This window comes from Copadichromis virginalis, linkage group LG23 (assembly GCF_057382275.1).
Source record: "Copadichromis virginalis isolate Kocher_CV1m ecotype Utaka linkage group LG23, C_Virginalis_male_GT1.1, whole genome shotgun sequence".
Lineage (NCBI taxonomy): Eukaryota > Metazoa > Chordata > Actinopteri > Cichliformes > Cichlidae > Copadichromis > Copadichromis virginalis.
In genome coordinates, this window is record NC_140639.1 from 26,548,561 (window position 1) to 26,568,214 (window position 19,654).

The 19,654-nt window shown below is 42.6% G+C and overlaps 1 protein-coding gene across 1 annotated transcript in view; it reads left to right on the plus strand.

Annotated features, from left to right (window-relative positions):
• Window positions 1–19,654, plus strand: part of aox6 (aldehyde oxidase 6) — a 35,127-nt gene that overhangs the window by 12,567 nt on the left and 2,906 nt on the right. Inside the window, exons 4-33 of the mRNA XM_085449782.1 lie at window positions 1–102; window positions 324–450; window positions 5,667–5,728; window positions 5,825–5,902; window positions 6,208–6,288; window positions 6,414–6,558; window positions 6,740–6,832; window positions 6,967–7,118; window positions 8,909–9,002; window positions 9,080–9,189; window positions 9,340–9,524; window positions 9,611–9,773; window positions 9,850–9,927; window positions 10,012–10,181; window positions 11,961–12,087; window positions 12,169–12,291; window positions 12,467–12,563; window positions 12,627–12,751; window positions 12,877–13,010; window positions 13,336–13,423; window positions 14,017–14,103; window positions 14,188–14,379; window positions 14,462–14,689; window positions 15,152–15,247; window positions 16,249–16,452; window positions 16,523–16,575; window positions 16,653–16,767; window positions 16,881–16,946; window positions 19,019–19,207; window positions 19,301–19,468. The exon at window positions 1–102 is cut by the window's left edge and continues 7 nt beyond it. Of these exons, the coding sequence (XP_085305908.1) occupies window positions 1–102; window positions 324–450; window positions 5,667–5,728; window positions 5,825–5,902; window positions 6,208–6,288; window positions 6,414–6,558; window positions 6,740–6,832; window positions 6,967–7,118; window positions 8,909–9,002; window positions 9,080–9,189; window positions 9,340–9,524; window positions 9,611–9,773; window positions 9,850–9,927; window positions 10,012–10,181; window positions 11,961–12,087; window positions 12,169–12,291; window positions 12,467–12,563; window positions 12,627–12,751; window positions 12,877–13,010; window positions 13,336–13,423; window positions 14,017–14,103; window positions 14,188–14,379; window positions 14,462–14,689; window positions 15,152–15,247; window positions 16,249–16,452; window positions 16,523–16,575; window positions 16,653–16,767; window positions 16,881–16,946; window positions 19,019–19,207; window positions 19,301–19,468 (3,732 nt within the window). The remainder of the gene's footprint in view (window positions 103–323; window positions 451–5,666; window positions 5,729–5,824; window positions 5,903–6,207; window positions 6,289–6,413; window positions 6,559–6,739; window positions 6,833–6,966; window positions 7,119–8,908; window positions 9,003–9,079; window positions 9,190–9,339; window positions 9,525–9,610; window positions 9,774–9,849; window positions 9,928–10,011; window positions 10,182–11,960; window positions 12,088–12,168; window positions 12,292–12,466; window positions 12,564–12,626; window positions 12,752–12,876; window positions 13,011–13,335; window positions 13,424–14,016; window positions 14,104–14,187; window positions 14,380–14,461; window positions 14,690–15,151; window positions 15,248–16,248; window positions 16,453–16,522; window positions 16,576–16,652; window positions 16,768–16,880; window positions 16,947–19,018; window positions 19,208–19,300; window positions 19,469–19,654) is intronic.

Consider the following 19,654-nt stretch of genomic DNA (forward strand, 5'->3'; position numbering starts at 1 on the left):
TCAGCCAACGCCTGCCTGCTGCCGCTCTGTCAGCTCCACGGAGCCGCAGTCACCACAGTGGAGGGCATTGGCAGCACCAAGACCAGGATCCACCCGGTGCAGGTCAGTTCCAGGGACACCCCTGTTATTTATGTCATCTACGTTTATTTGGAAAGTTCGCTTTTATTCCAAAACATTCCTCCTGATGAGTTGTTTGGCTAATTCTGTGATTACATTTTAATGGCCAACTTTATTTACATGCAAACAAACTGTAAACCAAGTGGGGGGGGAAAACAACTGCAAACACAAGATAAACTGTTAGGTTTGTGGTTATGTCCTTCCAGGAGCGAATAGCCAAGGCTCACGGCTCCCAGTGTGGCTTCTGCACTCCGGGGATGGTGATGTCCACGTACGCTCTGCTGAGGAACAAACCGCAGCCCACCATGGACGACATCACCCAGGCTCTGGCTGGTGTGTTCACTCTCATTTGAGTTGTTTGTTTTTCTGCTGTCATAGTTTGTCACATGTAACGGTGAATAGTTGTGTTGCCCAACTTTTGTCCTTCCTGTCAGTAAATGGTACAGTCACTCTCTCCAGTCAGCTGAACACACAGTACTTTTTTAGGAGAGTAACCACTCTGACTTAAAAGCATTCAGATATTCTACTTTTTTCTTGGGGGCTCTTTTGAATTTTGAAGGTTATGGCTTGTAGTTAATGAAAATCAGAAATCCAGTATTAATTATGGGAATATTTATTGAGATGAATAAAAAAAGATTTGTAGTACAGAAATGTCCAGCTTGTAGGAGTCAGGTAAGGCGTGTTGGCTGGCAGGTCAAGTTTATTTATAACTAACTCGGTCACACTAGCTGCAGGGCTCGCAAAATTTCAAAATCCCTGGTAGCCCTTCAGGCAGGGACTCTTCAGTTTTTGGTAGCCCAAAATAAATTTAAGTAGCCTGAATTAAAAAAAGAGCAATTTTTTGATTGATTTGTTTCCTTTACAATATTGTACTTTAATGTATAATATTGTAAAGGAAACAAAACATTAATCAAAAAATTGTTGAAATGCAAATTACAACATTGTATAAAAATTACAATCATCAACTCAAATACTTGGTTCTGATTGAACAGAAATTTCTATGAACTTGTAAGAACTAGGGCTGGGCGATATATCAAAAATTTATCGTTACCGAAATTTATGACTCTCATCGACGTCATTTTGCCCATGTCGGTAAATTCGGTATTTAAAAAAAAAAAAGAGAAAAAAAAAGAAAAGGCATGTGCAGGTTGGCGATGTTCATGTCCCTTTAAGACGCTGTGCTACGTTACAGACTTGATGGGGTGGAGTCACATGACTGTAACAAGATGAGACACGGGTGAACAAATGGAGGACGATTTAAATGTTGAAGCAGCAGCGACGGAGGTAGAGCTGGTGGAGGAGGAAGAGGAGATGCTTGTTAACAAAAAAAATGCATCATCAATCGTTTGGCAACATTTTGGATTCAACAAGGATGATATTGATCAAAAAAATTGTTAAATGTAAACTCTGCAAAAAGACTGTTGCGTCAAGTCAAGGTAACACAACCAACCTCTTCCGCCATGCAGCACAACCATGTGATTCAATTCGAAGACATAAAAAAAGCTCAAAGCGAGAAGAGAGTAGGAGGACCAGCAAAAACGTCTTCCTCCACCAGGCAGCGGTCAATAACCGAAGCATTTGCTAGTACTCAACTATATGAGCGAACTTCAAAAAGATGGCAAGAAATCACAAATGCTATAGGCTACCACATAGCAAAAGACATGGCTCCTATTGCTACAGTGGAACGCAACGGGTTCAGACACTTCAGATCTCTTGTCAATTATTTTCATGAACTCCCATCACGAAAATATTTTTCAAAAACTATCATTCCCAGCATGTACAGCACAGAGAGGGAAAAGGTTGCTGCTGAATTGAGATACGTTAAGCACGTTGCAGCCACATCCGATCTCTGGTCCAGCCGTGCAATGGAGCCGTATATTAGTCTCACAGTTCATTACATCGACAACAAATGAGAGCTGCGTACCAGAGTGCTCGAGACGGCCTATTTTCCATCTGATCACACGGGGGAGATGGTTGGACAGGGGTTGAGAGCGATGCTGTCTGCATGGAACATCAGTGAAGAGGACCTTGTTGCTATAACAACTGACAACGGCCCAAATATTGTGAAAGCTGTCAAGCGGGTTTTCAGTTCTGGAGGAAACATTGTGACATGCCTCAGATCCTGCCTGAAACCTGACATGGTCAATATGCTTGTGTTTCTTAGCAAGAACCTGGAGTAAACACTACTCGGGTAAACATCTACAACAGTAGTTTGACTGAACCGCTCAGGATACCAAGTCTGCTGCTGCCCCTTGTTGAAGTGCCCTGTTCAAGCCCTGCCTAATTTTAACTATCAGTGTTCTATTGAAGTTTTTTGCAAACAGCACTATTTAATGTTTTTGTTTAAGAGTTTATAGTTTTCACTAGTCACATGGCAGTGTTTAGTATTTATTATAGTTTTTTCTGTGTTCAATTGACATTTGTGTTTGACATTATTTGTTTACAAGTTATAGTACCTCAAGGCCTTAGCAGAGAGGCCTTTGTCCATGATGGCATTACATTTGCACAATCATTGTTTACTTTGTGAATAGCCAATGTGAAACATATTTATTATTAAACTATTTTGTTTACAAGGGATACACATTTTTTTTTAGAGAGCATGGTTACATATTGTATCCTACACTTTTTATTTTGTTCAGTTAATAAATCTTAACCACTAAAAGTACTTCCTACTATTGTCTTCATTTATTTTCAGTGACATTTTACAGTCCTTTAAAGTGGTAATAATATAATTGCAATGAATAGGTCTAGGGGGAATAATATTATCAAAATAACTGGAGGAACTATGCTGCCTGCCACAGCCCCATCAAATGGAAAAAAAATGTTTGTTTTTTGGCACTTGGGGTGGTTATCAACCTCGATAACGATAAATGGACAACTGCTCAATTTATCGTGATATAGATTTTAGGCCATATCGCCCAGCCCTAGTAAGAACTGTGTAGGACATGAATCACTCTGTGTCAGATCCTGAATTCGAAATTTCCACTGAAGTCACAGGTAAGAGGCAAGTGGAACCAAGATCGAGGCCATTTGCTTTTTGAAGTTTGCAAAGACTGCTAAATTGTGCCAGTGGTAGTTCACTCTTTGCAACATAGTACGCTGTTTTAAACTGATTTTCAGGTTTATTTTAAGTATGTAATTTGCAATTACTGCTCAGTATTGCAGACTGAGCAATATGTGCTTCTTTTGTGGTTCGGACTCCTGACATTTCTTTGGAGGTGGAGGAACATCACAGTAATTGCTTAAAGGAGCTTCTTCGACATCTTTAAGAGTTCTAAACAAATGTCTGTCCTCCTCCAGAAAATCTTATGTACGCAAACACGCGTTGCAACTTCTTATCTTGTGCGCGTTTTTTATTTTGACAGCGAATGCGCACCTGCGGACCACTTATGTGCAGCCCTGGTTATTTAGCTCATCATATTGCAGCCACAGAAATTCTTTTGTCCATGAAACCATAAAGCTGCACTTTCTTTTTGCCTTATAGTCTGATTTGTCATAACTTTTCTGTTTTGTGGTAAGCTTTTCTTTGGCTGTCACTTCTTCACCCTGACCTGTCTTATTTGGCTCAGCAGAACTAAAATATATATCCTGCTGCTTTTACACACGCACTCACATAAGCTCAGCGATTCTCTGCGCGATCAACCTCTCACATGTTTAAGCTGCGGGAGATTTCACTTGTCATGTTTGCATAGTAAGCTAACGATTGATAAGACGATGTCAGAGGAATTGGTGCACAAATTATCATCACTCACAGATCAGTGCTGTCGCTCTCTATACACAGTTCGCGCGATTGCAAAGTGAAAGCAAAAAAACAAGCGCAAATTCAAACGCGATTTCAATATGTCACATATTGACAGTGGCTCACCGATGCCAATGACATAATTACCCAGCTACATTTCTGAAAGAATGCAAAAGCATTGACATATATTTTTCCTTCCTACGATAGGCCAAAAGGGCAGGGCAGAGATAGATTTTGGTAGCCCGACTGGAAAAATCGCTAGCCCCGGGACGTCGGGCTAGCGATTTTGCGAGCCCTGAGCTGACTTTTGACAAATGCTGGTTGGAGAATGGGACGCCATTCCACATTAGTGTGTGACCAGCATGAGGAGGAGGTGCCAGGCTGCTATCCCTGCTCAAATACTTTTTGTGTAAAGCTTATTTATTTTTAAAAACATTTGAAGATGATTAATTAAAGGCCGGTCGAAGCGGGCACGCTCCGTTTTGCATAACTATTTTCAATCCCGGTAGAATTGCAACCACATAAGCTAGCGGAATAATTTTTTTTCTTTTTTCTTTTTCTTTTTTTTGCATAAAACCGGAGGACTTGCATCTCATGCATTCAGCTTGCGCTAGGTCATTTCCTTCCACATATAGCTTTGCAAAAAATTGCATAAAAAGCACTTGCAGCAACAAAAACATAATATTCCAGAAACACGCTTTGCCGATCCGATCAGCTGTTCAGAACACTTCCTATGCTGGAGTAAATGTTAGCGCGAACTATCACATGTCCGCCATCGACTGCCGAAACCAGAAGTGACGTCATTTTCATGGGAAACATAGTTTTTCCCTACAGGGAATTTAATAAGATTTATTGTTGTTTATAAAAGTCATGTTTGACTTTATGCCTTTCTGTATGGTTCCTGGGATGCTTAGAACTCAAATTGCACTGCTGGAAATGGTTTATTTTGATGCACATGCGGTTTTGTTTTGTTTTTGGTTTTTTTGCAAATTTGCATTATAATAATTATTTTCCTGGAGTATATAAAAATTGGTGTATCTCAAAAATGAAACTATGAAAACACTCAAAATAAATTCCTGTGGTTGGAAACTATTTTGTGCAACTTTTTGCATTTACAGTTTTGAGGGATAGACCTCTGAAATTTCTCTAACTAGAAATATGTAGAAAAACAAACAAAATAAAACAAAGATGATTCTCAATTTATTTTTTGTAGTTTATTGCACTTTTTTGCAATTTATGTAGTTACTATGGACTTAATACATACATATTTTTGAAATTTGGGATATAACGGTTGTTTTGATGTATAGCAACTTGAAATGCTCCCAAAAACACTACAGTGTGTTTATTTTAAAAAAAAAAAAAAAAAAAAAAAAAGTGAGCTCTGGCGGACTTGGTTCTATGGTGGGCCTTAAAGGGTTAAGTCTTGAGTTGCATCTGCAGGTGTTCTTGAGGCCCTCTCCTCTCCGTGAACGTGGCATTTCAGCTTCATGCCTGGACAGCAAACTAGTTACTCTTAAAAACTTGTGGTGAAAATCTGTGTCAGACCTCACTTGGACATCACAGTTAGGGAAAATGTTTTATACAGTAATATGAGAGCGGGTGGGAAAATTGCATGAGAGCCTGCCTTGTAGTTGATGTATGTTCCTACCCTCATGTGTGATCTGCAGGTAGTGAACAAAGCCAGGTTGCAAAGAGTAGCTGGAGTCGCACGTGTTTTTATAATTCACGGCTTCTTGTTGGGGAAAACTTTGATATGTTTTGATGACATTTATCATCGAAGTAAAATGAACTCACTGTGGCGTTTCTTCAGGTAATCTGTGTCGGTGTACCGGATATCGACCCATTGTGGAAGGCTGCAGGACCTTCTGTCAGGTACACTCTAATTTAGGCAATTTTTTTCACATTTATATAAAAAGAGAGAAATGTGAGAACACGAGTATAAGCAAATTGATACGTTGATGCCAACAGGAAGCCAACTGCTGCCAAGCCAATGGTGCTGCAAACTGCTGCCTCAATGGAGAGAAAAATGGTGATGAACCTGAGCAGGTGAACCTGAGTTTTTTGTTTTGTTTGGTTTGTTTGTTTGTTTGTTTGTTTTTTTGGGGGGGGGGGGGGGGTTCTCTTGTTTTCCTCTCATTTTACTGCTGCTGCTTTTAATGAAGCACATTCTTCTGACCTTTAACTGCTCAATCAAGCCATTAGCTTTGGTGTTGCTGTTCTTTTTATGCACTGCTCTTGAACACCTGATCAACAGTGTAACAGTCATGCTGAGCATGCTGAGGTTGTCAGGGGTGCATGAGGGCACACGGGGGTTAATCCGGGTTTATTTCTTTCTGTTTTCTTGTCTGCAGGAAAAGCCTCAGCTCTTTGACAAACTGGATCTTCTGCCATTGGATCCAACACAGGAGCTGATCTTCCCTCCAGAGCTGATTGTAAGTCATCAAAGGCAACACGAGGAAGGTCTTTAAAATTCACACTTACATCCTGGTTTGGTGCAGGAGTATCTAAAGCTCCAGTTAAACTATTGATGCTACAGTAATGTCCCTTTTCACTACAGCTGATGGCAGATACAACGAGCCCTCAAACACTCACCTTTCATGGGGAGAGGGTCACCTGGGTGTCTCCGGTTTCTCTGGAGGAGCTGATCCAGCTCAAGGCCAAACATCCCAAAGCTCCCCTGGTCATGGGCAACACCAACATAGGTCAGCAGAAAACACCCTCTGAGGTGTTTCTAACATGATTTAAAGAGTGGAAATGGAGAAAAGATTTTTCTTTGTCATTATTTGATCAAATTCAGGTTTCTAAACAAGATCAATTACTGGTTAGACTCCTGCTTTTATAAAGTGTATCGTTTTAACCCGCTGTATTTGCTTTGTGCTGAAGGTCCAGACATGAAGTTCAAAGGCATCCTACATCCGCTGATCATCTCTCCAACCAGAGTGAAGGGGCTGTTCGAGGTCTCTCAGACGCCACAGGGTGGGTAACCTACACCTTCAGCTGAGGCTCCAGCCCTCTGTTGGTGTTCATGCACAGGCAATGAGTTTATTTTAGGGTGTGCAAGAGGTATTTAAAGGAAAGATAAAGTTGGTTAATGTGCTTCCTCTCTGCAGGCGTTTGGGTGGGAGCGGGCTGCAGTTTGTCTGAGCTTCACTCTGTCTTGGAGAAGCTGGTTCCTCAGTTCCCGGAGGAGAAGACTGAGGTGTTCAGAGCACTGAACCGGCAGCTGGGGAACCTGGGAAGTGTGCAGATCCGAAACGTCGCTGTAAGGAGAAATCGCACATGTGCAATTGATTGTTATTATTTGTGTTTTACTTCATTTCTAGATTTATTTTCCCCCCTCCTCCACATCCTGTTTCCATCGCTTAAATTAACCCTTGCTGTAGCACTAACCAGCCGCTGTGAAAGAGTCCCATTTAATTTTAATTACAAAGAGCAAGAATTAAAAGATTCATAGGATTTTGTTTTAACATCATCCTGATGCAGGATCCTCAGTTGATATTTGCTCATATTTATTTGAACATTTAATACATCTTGTTTGAGATGTATTCATATTATTTGTAACTGGCACTGTGGTTTCTTGCTTATGGAACATAGACTTAAGTTTGAATAACGTGGACTGCTGCTTTGTGGACACTGCATCAGTGCTGGTGCGTTCCTCTCACCACATGTTGCATTTTAGCCGAGGGCGAGCAGAAAAGGCTCATTGTTTTTGTGAAATATGAAACTCCCTGATGAAGGCTTGTGTGCAGAAGCCTGTTGGAGTTCATCCAGTTGAGCTTGACTAAAGCATGAGAATGAAGCCATTTTTAAATGATTTTTAAGCCTGTAATAATAATAATAATAATAATAATAATAATAATAATAATAATAATAATAATAATAATAATAATAATAATAATAATAATGGATTGGATTTATATAGCGCTTTTCAAGGCACCCAAAGCGCTTTACAATGCCACTATTCATTCACTCTCACATTCACACACTGGTGGAGGCAGCTACAGTTGTAGCCACAGCTGCCCTGGGGCAGACTGACAGAAGCGAGGCTGCCATATCGCGCCATCGGCCCCTCTGGCCAACACCAGTAGGCAAGTAGGGTAAAGTGTCTTGCCCAAGGACACAACGACCAGGACAGAGAGCCCAGGGATCGAACCGGCAACCTTCCGGTTACAGATGCGATTCCCAACCCCCTGAGCCACGGTCGCCCATGTATGTACCCATCTATCTGTTTTCAATGTCACAGGGCCAACATGTAGACGACCACATTGATGTTCATGCTCACATTGACATCTTTAGAATCACCAGTTAACCGAACACCGTGCATGTTTTTGGGGCTCTGGGAGGGAGTCGGAGTGAAACCACACAGACTTGGTAAGGACAAGCAAACTCCATGCAGAAAGACCCCCACTGTAGATTCTAATGCAGGACCTTCTTGCTGTGAGGCGATGGTGCAAGTATTGCTTTTGTTGCATATAAGCATTTTTTTTTTTTTTTTTTTGAGCTGTAGTGCTCTGCACTTATTCCAGAAGGTACTCTGAGCCCGTTGCTCATTTTACAGGGCCGATCTGTAATGGCTGCAGCTGCCGCGCACGGCTGTGACTGGGGTGTCAGGAACCGGTTAACAATAACCAGTCAAACAGTTGCTGCACAACATCAAAAAACCAACACCACATTTAAATTTCCCATAGAACTGAAAGTAAAAAGCTCCTAAGATGTTACGTTTCATGCATCGGTCTAACATTGTTTAAATGGTGCCTGAGTGGCCAAAGCTGAGGGCACAGCTGCTCTCATGCTAGCTCAGCCAGTGAAGGTCTACTGCAGATGATGAGAAATACTACTGCAATATAGTGAACGTTTCCTCATGGGTCAGACGTCATGCAAAAAATCAGCTAGACAAAGAAGAAATATCTTCGCTGTGGGCATGAGGGGGCACTGTAAGACAAAAAGAGGGCTGGCTTCAAAGAAACTAGAACTCAAAGCCTTGAATTAAAACTTAAACTGATTATAATCTCCTCTCGTTTCTGAGTACAAGTTTAATGTGTCTGCATTTAGTCTCTGGGAGGAAACATCGTGAGTGCGTACCCCAACTCGGACCTGAATCCCATTTTGGCTGCCGGCAACTGCAAAGTCAGCGTGATTTCCAGCGGTGAGTCAAAAAAAAAAAAAAAATCAAGATGAGTGATGAATAAACAAACTGCAACTTGAACTCTATGAATTCACCAGGAGGAAGACGAGAGGTTCCCCTGAATCAGGACTTCTTCGTGGGATTTGGGAAAGTCATCCTGCAGCCGGAGGAGATTGTCGTCTCCGTTTTCATCCCCTTTTCCAGAAAGGTACACCAACTTTATTCTTTATTTGTAAGAACATGCTGCATCTCCTCCACACTGGTGACACATATTTTACTGTGTGGCTGTGAGCGTCTGTCATAGATTATGTGCTAAAGAGAAAACGATTACTAGTGCTGCACCTCGTCTCACCTGCAGGGGGAGTTTGTTCAGGCTTTACGCCACGCACCGAGGAAGGAGGCCTCCTTCGCCACCGTGACAGCCGGGATGAGGGTGATGTTCTCAGAGAGCTCCAGAGTGGTTCAGGATGTCAGTATTTACTACGGAGGGATGGGCCCGACCACAGTCAGTGCAGCCAAAACCTGCCAGGCCATCATCAGGAGGTCTCTTTGTTTTCCCCTCAATTTCCGCTCTCTACTTTACTTCATTACTTTCTCACCTTGTGCTGATTTGCTTTTCTTCCCTTCAGGCCGTGGGACGACGAGACCCTCGGCCAAGCCTACGACATCCTTCTGGAAGAGCTGGCCCTCCCTCCTTCAGCTCCAGGAGGGAAGGTGGAGTTTCGTAGGTCTCTGACTCTTAGTCTGCTCTTCAAATTCTACCTGGAGGTCCTGCACAAGCTGAAAGCAATGGTAAAAAGAGATCTACTTTAAAGAAATAGTGCAGGGTAATGTGGTAAATCCAACTGACTTAAATGTGTTTTTACAGAATGTGATCACAGACGAGGTCCCTGAGAAGATACAACCTTTACCCAGAGAGATCCAACCTGGCCTGCAGGAGTTCCAGGTTACAAAATGGCTTTCAGAATGGTTTAACTCAAAAACAGATGTGCTTTCTTCATAAACACGACTACTTCCTCTTCCTCATCAGCCTGTCTCAAAGGACCAGAGTAACCACGATGCAGTAGGGCGTCCCATGATGCATCGGTCCGCCATCAGCCAGGCCACAGGCGAGGCTGTGTACTGCGATGACCTCCCAAAGATAGAGGGCGAGCTCTTCCTCATGGTGGTCACCAGCTCCCGACCACACGCTAAGATCACGTAAGCACCAAATAGCAACGCCAACAAGGAAAAGCCAAAAACTACAGTTCCTCTAATGGCCACAGGAGGTGTCTTGTTCATGATCACAAGTAATTATGGTCCCTTCACACAGGCAGCACTAAAAAGCAGATTCTTCTGTTGCTTGCACTGCATAATAGGTTTCCTGCTGTGTCAGCAGGACTTCCACAGGGCTGTGGACTGACATACATTTGCGCGAACAATAGAAATGCAAAATAATGGATGCATACAGGAAACATGAAGACCATGATCAGCTGCAGGAAGTGACAGGAAAGGCAGAGCAATGCAGCCAGATGGACACAGATTTGCTTAACCTTTAAAACGTTAGCCTTAAAACATGGCTTCCACATCAGCAATGCAAAGCTATCTAAAAACCTGTATTCTATCCAAAGACCACCAGATGGCGATAGCTGAGCGATGACCTCTAGGTTTTGTTGTGTGTGTGCTCCTGGTCATGCTTTGTTTCCAAAGACAGATGGTGTCACTAACAAAAAGACAGACAGCAGATCTGGCGATGTTAATACTTTCATTGGGAGTCACTGAGATTACAAGGCAGTGCATTAGGGGGCCAGATGATGGTTTGCACATATGCAGAGGAGGGATGGTGGATATTCTGGACATGGGATGTTAAAGAAAATCATGCCTGTGCAGTTATGAAGGAGTAAAGTTACATTTTGTCTCTGGCTGTAAAGATGTTTAATTCTGCTGTAAAGTCAGGCATTTTAACATGGGACTCTATGGCGACTGACTCATGCTTGGAGTCCGCCTCAAGTGGTCACTAGAGGAACTGCAGTGTTTGGCGCATTATTGTTGGTTTCACTTTTGCAATCAACATTAGGGTTGGGCGATATGTAAAAAAAAAAAATCCAACCGGCAATTGTGAGTCCAGCAATCGTGGGCGATATATTCGCGTATGCGCAGACTTTTTGATGGGCGGAGCAATGTAATCATGCATGGTCATCACGATTAAATTTTTTTTAAACACACTCGACCCATCTGGAGCACAGAACGGACGAACTCCCAAAATGCATTGACGGAGACATTTCAGGGATTTTGAGTCAGTCTGCGCTCCAGCTGGCTTAATTGCTAATCGCGTCAAGTCGTGTTAATTCGTAAAAAAAAAACACTAAAGAAAAAAGTTGCCAATGTTTGTTTTTTTTTTTGTTTTTTTTTGTTTTTTTGTTTGTTTTGTTTTTTTTGGGGGGGGGGGGGGGGGTGTTTGGGCCAGATGAAAAAGGATGTAATCAAAGCAGTGTGCTGCTTGTGCAGACGTATAGTGCGAGCAAAGCACTCAAACACGACTAACTTACATGAGTATGTACGTGTCCACCATCCGGCTGAGTATGCTTGGCTATCACCAGCTTCTGCAGCTCCATCAACAAGCATTTGGGCGCACTCTGAAGAGGGTGCAGTGGCTCGCAGTTGAAAGAGGGTGCTTTTAAAAAAAAAATACACAAATTTTTATTTTTTTTGGGGGGGGGTTCTGTTGACTGCTTCTATTAGCTCCATCATTCTTAGCAAACTCACTCATGGGCAAATAAATAAATCACCCTGGTAAACTTCTCAAACACGACTAACTTGCATGAGCGATTGGACTAATGTTCATCCAATCGCCCCACCCTAGTCAACATAGACAAACTTCACTTTGGAGCTTTTGAGTTTAATTATCTTTAAATAACGAGCTTTAGTGCATTTACATTAGGAAAAAGAGGCTCTTTCTGGTGTTTTCATGCTGATATTTTGATGTTTGCTGTCTGACAGAGGACTGGATGTGAGCGAAGCCCTACAGCTTCCCGGCGTTGTCGACGTCATCACAACCAAAGACATTCCCGGGAAGAAAGTCCGCACATTTTGCGGCTATAATGAGGAGCTGCTTGCCGAGAGCGAGGTAGAGCCTTCTGCGCACCCGCTGCTCTTTACTCACATTTAAACACTAACGGGGAAATTACGACACTCACCATATCTGCAGGTGTCGTGCATCGGTCAGATGATATGTGCGGTGGTCGCCGACACAAAGGCGCACGCCAAACGAGGAGCAGCAGCTGTAAAGATCAGCTATGAAGACCTGCCCGATCCCATTTTCACCATCGAGGTTTGACTTTTTACCCTTTGAGCATCTGCATCATGGGGAATACTATAGTTTGAGTAGTAAAACTGTTTCTGTTCCTTTACATCGGGGTGTTTTGCTCTGTTTTTTGATAATTCACTGGAGAAAATGCTAAAAGTGCAGATGGGTAAACTTTTCAACGTCACACTTTTTGTGACAGGAAGCCGTCGAGAAGTCATCTTACTTTGAACCACGACGTTTGCTTCAGAGGGGAGATGTGACTGAAGCCTTTAAAACTGTCGACAAGGTTTATGAAGGTAAAAGTTGTTTGAGAACAACGTCTGCTTTTTCTTTTTAAACTCTGCATGTTTTCTCCTCAGGGGAGATTCGAATTGGAGGCCAGGAGCATTTCTACATGGAGACGCAGAGCATGCTGGTGGTTCCCGTCGGCGAGGAGATGGAGTTCAACGTTTACATCTCCACTCAGTGGCCAACTTTGATTCAGGTAAACGGAGCAGGTGTGTGTCAGTGAACCTGAGAGTTACTCAGTGAGTAATGGCTCACCAGTGCTCACATGTTGAACATAAAAGACAAGTCAGAGCTGCAGGTGGGTTGGATCTCTCTGTGCAGGATGCTGTTGCCGAGACATTGAACATCGCATCCAACAGAGTCACTTGTCATGTCAAAAGAGTGGGCGGAGCCTTTGGAGGGAAGGTCACCAAAACCTCAGTTTTGGCTTCTATCACCTCGGTGGCTGCTTGGAAGTGAGTCCAAAGGATTAGCAAGTCTTTCACACAGGCTGGTCGGTAACCTCCAGGCCACAAATATCTGACAGAGGCCGTTCACTTTCAAAGTAAAAGGTCTACGTTACCAAAGCAATTGCAAGTAGGTTTTTGTTTCAGCACCATCTCTGTAGCCACTGGCCAACTAGTGGGGAATACAGCAATTTCCTTAACAGCTGGCAGTTGCTAAGGGTCGCTTACCTTCACTCTCTGGACCTGTGTTACTGAGGCCTGAAGAGACATTAATAAAGAAAAAGAAGCTGGAAAGTTCTTACATTTTGTTTTCTTTTATTATAACTGTTTAAAGGACCAATCGTGCCGTCCGCTGTGTCCTGGAGCGCGGCGAGGACATGCTCATTACAGGAGGCCGACATCCCACCCTGGGAAAATATAAGGTACAACCAAGCGCACAGGATATACCTTCTAATTTTTTAGGTGTTGCCCACTGTTTTGATTTTATTTTATTTATTTAGTTTTTAAGAAAATTACTTTTGAATTTCAAATGTACTTGGTATCGTTATTTATTGGTTAGGATTCTGAGTGTTTTGTGTGAGGGGAGCCTTCCAGCGCTTTAATTATTCAAACAGTGTGATGTAAGACAGAACCAAGGTGCAGCAGAGTCTGCAGAGAGGTTTGTGTTTGTCTCTCAGCTGTAAAGGCTGATGTGGTATTGTCTGCACTCTACCGAGCAGGCGTGAAACGTGGATGCCTAAGTTTGTGACTCCAGTAACTCAAAGAAGCGATGTAGGAGTTTTAAATCAATACCATAGGTGTATCTACTAGGAGGTTGAGCGGTAGCTCCAGTATTTTTTGTAAAGAGTTGTCTTACATTTCTTACTTTCTTGGTGGTTTACAAATGTGGGCTTTAAAGGATTTCATCTTCAGTTTTGAAAGGTTGTGACCAAAAGATCTTTAAACTTTTTAGTTTTAAAGGCGTTGTTGACTTGTGTTCGTCATCATCCTGGGAGTTGACTGCTGTTTGTTTCAGGTGGGTTTCATGAATGATGGGAAGATTGTTGCTGCAGATTTCCAGTTCTTTGCCAACAGTGGCAACACTGTAGATGAGTCTCCCTTCGTAAGTGGAAAAAAGAAATGCTACTGGAGATAAATGTAAGTGAAACGCCAAAGAACGTAAGAGTGGATTTTGTGGTGTTTGCAGGTTGCTGAGAAGATGGTCCTCCACATGGACACCGCGTACAACATCCCCAATCTGCGAGGTCGCAGCACCGCATGCAAGACCAACCTGCCATCAAACACTGCCTTCAGGGGCTTTGGGGTGCCCCAGGGCCTGCTGATCGTGGAGAACATGATCAACGACGTTGCCATGGTGTTGGGATGCCCCGCCGACAAGGTTCCGCCCCAACCTCTCCTGCCACGAGCTCGACCGGGTTTACAAAACAGCATCTAATTAAATGTTTAAAATCCTTCATCAGATTCGGGAGATGAACATGTACAGGGGCCCTTCGACCACCCACTACAAGTTTGAGTTCAACCCCGAGAACTTGCTGCGCTGCTGGGAAGAGTGCAAGCGCCGGTCTGACTACAGTGCCCGCCGTGGCGCCATCGAGCAGTTTAACGAGCAGAACCGCTGGAAGAAGAGGGGGATTTCCATCATCCCCATCAAATATGGCATCGCCTTTTCAGATGGCTTCCTTAATCAGGTCTGATCTTATTCTGTCCCCGCAGGCTTGGAGTTTCCAGAGTTTTGTGCTCATGTTCACAAGTTTTTGCTGATGTGAAAGTCAGCAAAAACTTTGCCTTCATTGTTGGCGCCATACAAAAAGAAGCCATATCTAGTAATAGATCATGCAAAAGGGCATGGAGAGAGCTGCACAACACTGCATGACACCCTGTGATGTCACAATGACTCCGTGAAGTCTTGCAGAATGACACACTGCAAGAATATATCTTAGATTTTTACAGCTTACAGAAGCCAAAGAGCCAATTCTGCTCAAGTCCTGTGTGTAAAGACAAGAGCCTGTTTCAGGGTCTTTGTGTTTGTGTTTTTTGGGTATTTTTTTTTTTCTTTGTAGTTGTTACTGCTGTGGCTGCGCGACTGCAGGTTGCATGCAGTCAGCTCAGTAGCCGCTTGCTTCTGTTTAGTTCAGTTTTGTTTGTGGCAGGCTGCAGCTTTGGTCCACATCTACAAAGACGGTTCGGTTCTGGTGAGTCACGGTGGGACGGAGATGGGTCAGGGAGTCCACACGAAAATGCAGCAGGTACTGTGTGAAGCACCTCACTGGAAACGACAAAAAAATGTGTATATAACAAAATATCATGTATTTGTGTATTTAAAAAAAAAAAAAAAAAATGCACTCCAAAAGGTTAACTTAAATTAATTAGTGTTAATGTATGCATGTAAAAATCTTATAAATATAATAAGAAACACATGTTGAGCTATATAAATGTACAATGTAAATATATAAATGGAGTACATGGGGGAAAAAAATAGCACGTCGAGATGTATAAATTAGGAATATGTTAAAAATAGTTAAATAATAAAATCATTTTGTGCATCAAAATCAAGAAATAAGCATAAAAAGACTTAAAGAATCACACGATAAATGCATTTATTTTAATGCTATTTAAAAGATAAGAAGACAATTGTTGGGTGGATTAAAACAACAACAGCTTAACGGTATTGCTGCATATTGCATTAGAGCCTTCCAGTTTAATGTTTAACACCATTATATTTGGATAATCTGCGTGAGATAACTGTAGCACTGAAAACATGTGAAGGCAACAGACTGGTGAAGCGGTAGACACGATTTTTATTTTTACCTGCTTACAAAGGTTTACCTCCCGTTATGCTCGCTTCCACCATCGTTTTGCCACAAATGCAAAAAGGGCACCAATTCTAATTTATCCGCCACTGAAAATAGTTCCCGAGAGTTGCACTGTTTGAGGTGCAAATTTCACCGGCCAGGTCGCACCACGGGACATCTGTGGCTGCAATGAGCAGGTGTTAATTATTAGCTTATGTATCAGAAATGTTCAGTAAACTATTTTTGGCTTTTGGGGGGGTTTGGTTGTAGTTTTGAGACATTTGCAGATATTGACGTTAAGAGGATGAACATTAAAAATACTGTAAAGTTTGTGTCACTGCTGTTTTCGTTTTGTTGGTCTGTCTTTGGCCAGATTTGTGCTTCAGTATTATTACAAAAAAGCAGAAAAACACCAGATTTATGCCTTTTGGGGTCTGGCTTTTTCTGTTTGTTAGATTGCGAGCCGGGAGCTTCACATCCCGCCCTCAAAGATCTACATCAGTGAAACCAGCACCAACACCGTTCCCAACACTTGCCCATCTGCTGCGTCCTTTGGTACCGATGCTAACGGCATGGCGGTCAAAGATGCCTGCCAGATTCTGTACCAGCGACTGGAGCCAATCAGAAAGAAGAACCCCAAAGGAACCTGGGAGAGCTGGGTACGAAAATCCTTGAATGATGTTGTTAGATTTGGAGCATTTAAATAACATAACTTTTCTTTGAACGCAGGCCAATAAAGCATTTATGGAGAAGATCAGTTTGTCAGCGACTGGATTTTACAAGTATGATAGAAATCTCCCCCCACACCCATAATGGATGAAATAGCAGTAAGTGACTGTATCTTCCTGTTTGTCCTCAGAGGTCCTGACCTTTACGTCGACTGGGACAAGATGGAGGGCCAGCCTTATGCTTACTACACCTACGGAGTGAGCTGCTCCGAGGTGGAGCTGGATTGCCTCACCGGAGAATACAGGGTCTGTCTGAACGGTCTCGACTCTGAATGCCACTTGCTGCAAACAGAAGGAATATTGCCAGAAAATAAAGGAATCCTTTTTTAGTTTTCTTTTCATGTTTGTGCTTCTTGCAGACGTTGAGGACTGACATCGTAGTGGATATCGGCAAAAGTGTGAACCCATCTGTGGACATGGGCCAGGTCAGACCTACGGCCATTTTACATCTTTGCATGACTGCCTGGCAGTTGTTTCAGTGTCATTAACCAACACAATGTAAACAGCATGAAAAAGACTGGAGCCAGAATTTGTGTTCTTGAGAAATAGTTCTCTGGGCTTTCTGAAGGTCTGCCAGAGCAGTAAAATCATACCTGGACAGAAAAACACACAGTGGAGCACTATCAGTCATGGATTGGCCTCCCCAGAGCTCGGACCTCAACATTATTGAAGCAGTGTGGGATCATGTTGACAGAGAACATAACAAAAGGCAGAAACATCCAAAGAAGAGCTTTGAATGTCCTTCAAGAAGCCTGGAGAACTATTCCTGAAGACGACTTAAAGACTAGGGCTGAGTATCGTCACTGATTTCTAGAATCGATTCGATTCCGATTCAAAAGGTCCTGAATCGATTCGATTCAGTTTGATTTGAATCTGGGAAATTTTGCCTCAGACAGTCAGAAATATTATAATTCAGATCAGTACATTTACATATTTTTGTATCTATAAAAAGGAAGCTGACACACACAAGACTTTATCAAAGGTGTGAGCGTCACAGCAGAGGCCTTTGTGTCAAAGTAGCTGAAGATAAAACACAGAAAAACATGAGGGCGATTTTCCTGGCCTGGGATTTTATAAAAATATTCTGCAGTACATCAAAAATGAAAGAAAACCATTAATCAGCTTATGAACATTACCTCTGAAGTTACAGTGGTTTTATTAGAGACACGGCTGAGCGTTTTGCATTTTGTATAATTTTACAAAGTTTAAATCTGTTCAGTATAGAACAGCAGAAATTAGGTTTTCTTTTTGGAAGTGAGTAAAAGGAAAAGAAAAAAAACATCGGCCGACAGCGCTGTAAACAACAGTCTTGTGCGTAACAAGCAAGCGAATAATGCAGAAAACAGATTTCAGGGATAGACGGGAAACTGTTCTTGAAGTACAGAGAGGGAGAGAGAGAGAGCTGTGCATGAAGTGTGGGTTGTTTTTTTTTTTTTTGTTTTTTTGTTTGTTTGGTTTTTTTTTTTTTTGTTGTTTTTTTGTGGTGGATGCAAAGTCAGAGGGAATTCAAAACTATGTTTATGTGAAGCTTAGTTTGGATCTTCTTTTGCTGCTGGTTCAGTCAATATTGTTTGGAGAGAGATCAAACTAACAGCTTTAGAATCGGCGTAAACACAAAGCGCGGACCCGCCAAAACATCAGAATCAGCGAGCTGTCGGCTTTCAGCCCCGACCGTGTCCGTGCCATCGGTGAGAAAGCCACATCTCACTGATTTTGATCCGCGGGTCCGCGCTTTGTGTTTACGTCTTTGTGCAGAACCCGTGTAGCTGCTCTCATTTACCGTTTTAAATGTTTGGTGGTTGTCAAAATTTTGTGACGTTTCACCTGAGATTCTGGAATTTTGGGCAAAATACATTTGTATAAAACAATCGATTCAGGATTTTAATGAATTGATATCACGTTATCCAAGCCAGAATCCATCATTAAAACCCACCCTTATTAAAGACACGACAAAGCTAAGAGAGTTCAGAATGTGCTGAAGAATAAAGGTGGTCACACCAAATAAGTAATTCAGTTCAAATTATTATATAGTGCCAAATCAGAACAGCAATCCCCTCAAGGTGCTTTATATTGTAAGATAAAGACCCTACAATAATGCATTGAAACCCTCAGCAATCAAACAACCCACTGTGGGTAAGCACTTGGTGTAAATGGAAAAGAAAAGACTTGCTTTTTAACAGGGAGAAAACTCTGGCAGAACCAGGTTCGCGGAGGGCTGTCTGCAACCAAACCATGGCAATTTTAATCATTTAAAAAGGGGGAACCAGAGGTCCAGAGCCAAAAGTTACCTGAGCTGACCTTCAGGTTTGTTAGAACTGTTCAAACCCCCCCAGTCGATATGTATACTCAAGCCCGTTTGCACGGTTCAGTAAGTGGCTGCACCCATTTCACCCAGTGTTTTAAAACCTGAACAGCTGAATTTAGTTAAGTAAAAAAACAACTTTTAGCAGAGCGTAGTAATTAACGTCTCTCTCCTTGATTTCTTCCCTTCTCTCAGATTGAGGGAGCGTTCATGCAGGGTTTGGGTCTCTACACTCTGGAGGAGCTGAAGTTTTCTCCCTTCGGGCTGCTGTACACTCGAGGACCGTCTCAGTACAAGATCCCGGCGGTCTGCGATGTGCCGCTGCAGTTTAACGTCTACCTGCTGCCCGACTCTGACAACCCCTACGCCATCTACTCTTCAAAGGTCAGACACAAGGAGGAAGATTACTTCCAAACACCTCAGTCTTTTAGTTTTCTATTGTACTTGGTGCGTTGCTGATTTTCGTCTCCTGTGCAGGGTATTGGAGAACCCACCCTCTTCTTGGGCAGTTCGGTGTTCTTCGCCATCAAAGACGCCGTGGCTGCTGCTCGCTCCGATTCTGGTTTGAAGGGACCCTTTTCTCTAAACTCCCCTGCAACACCAGAGAGGGCCTGCTTAGCCTCTGCCTCCCCATTCACTCAGAAGGTAACTACACATGTCAGCTACACAATCTGGAGTTCGCCTAAACGGGACAGTTTGTAAACTTCAGGTCCTGTAACTGTAAATTTATGCTTACAGACAGGAAAGGTCGAGGAGTTCAGCTGTCACATAAACTTTAAGCACATTCTGCTCATATTAATGAGAGGCCACTGTGAGTGATGGCAGGAAGCT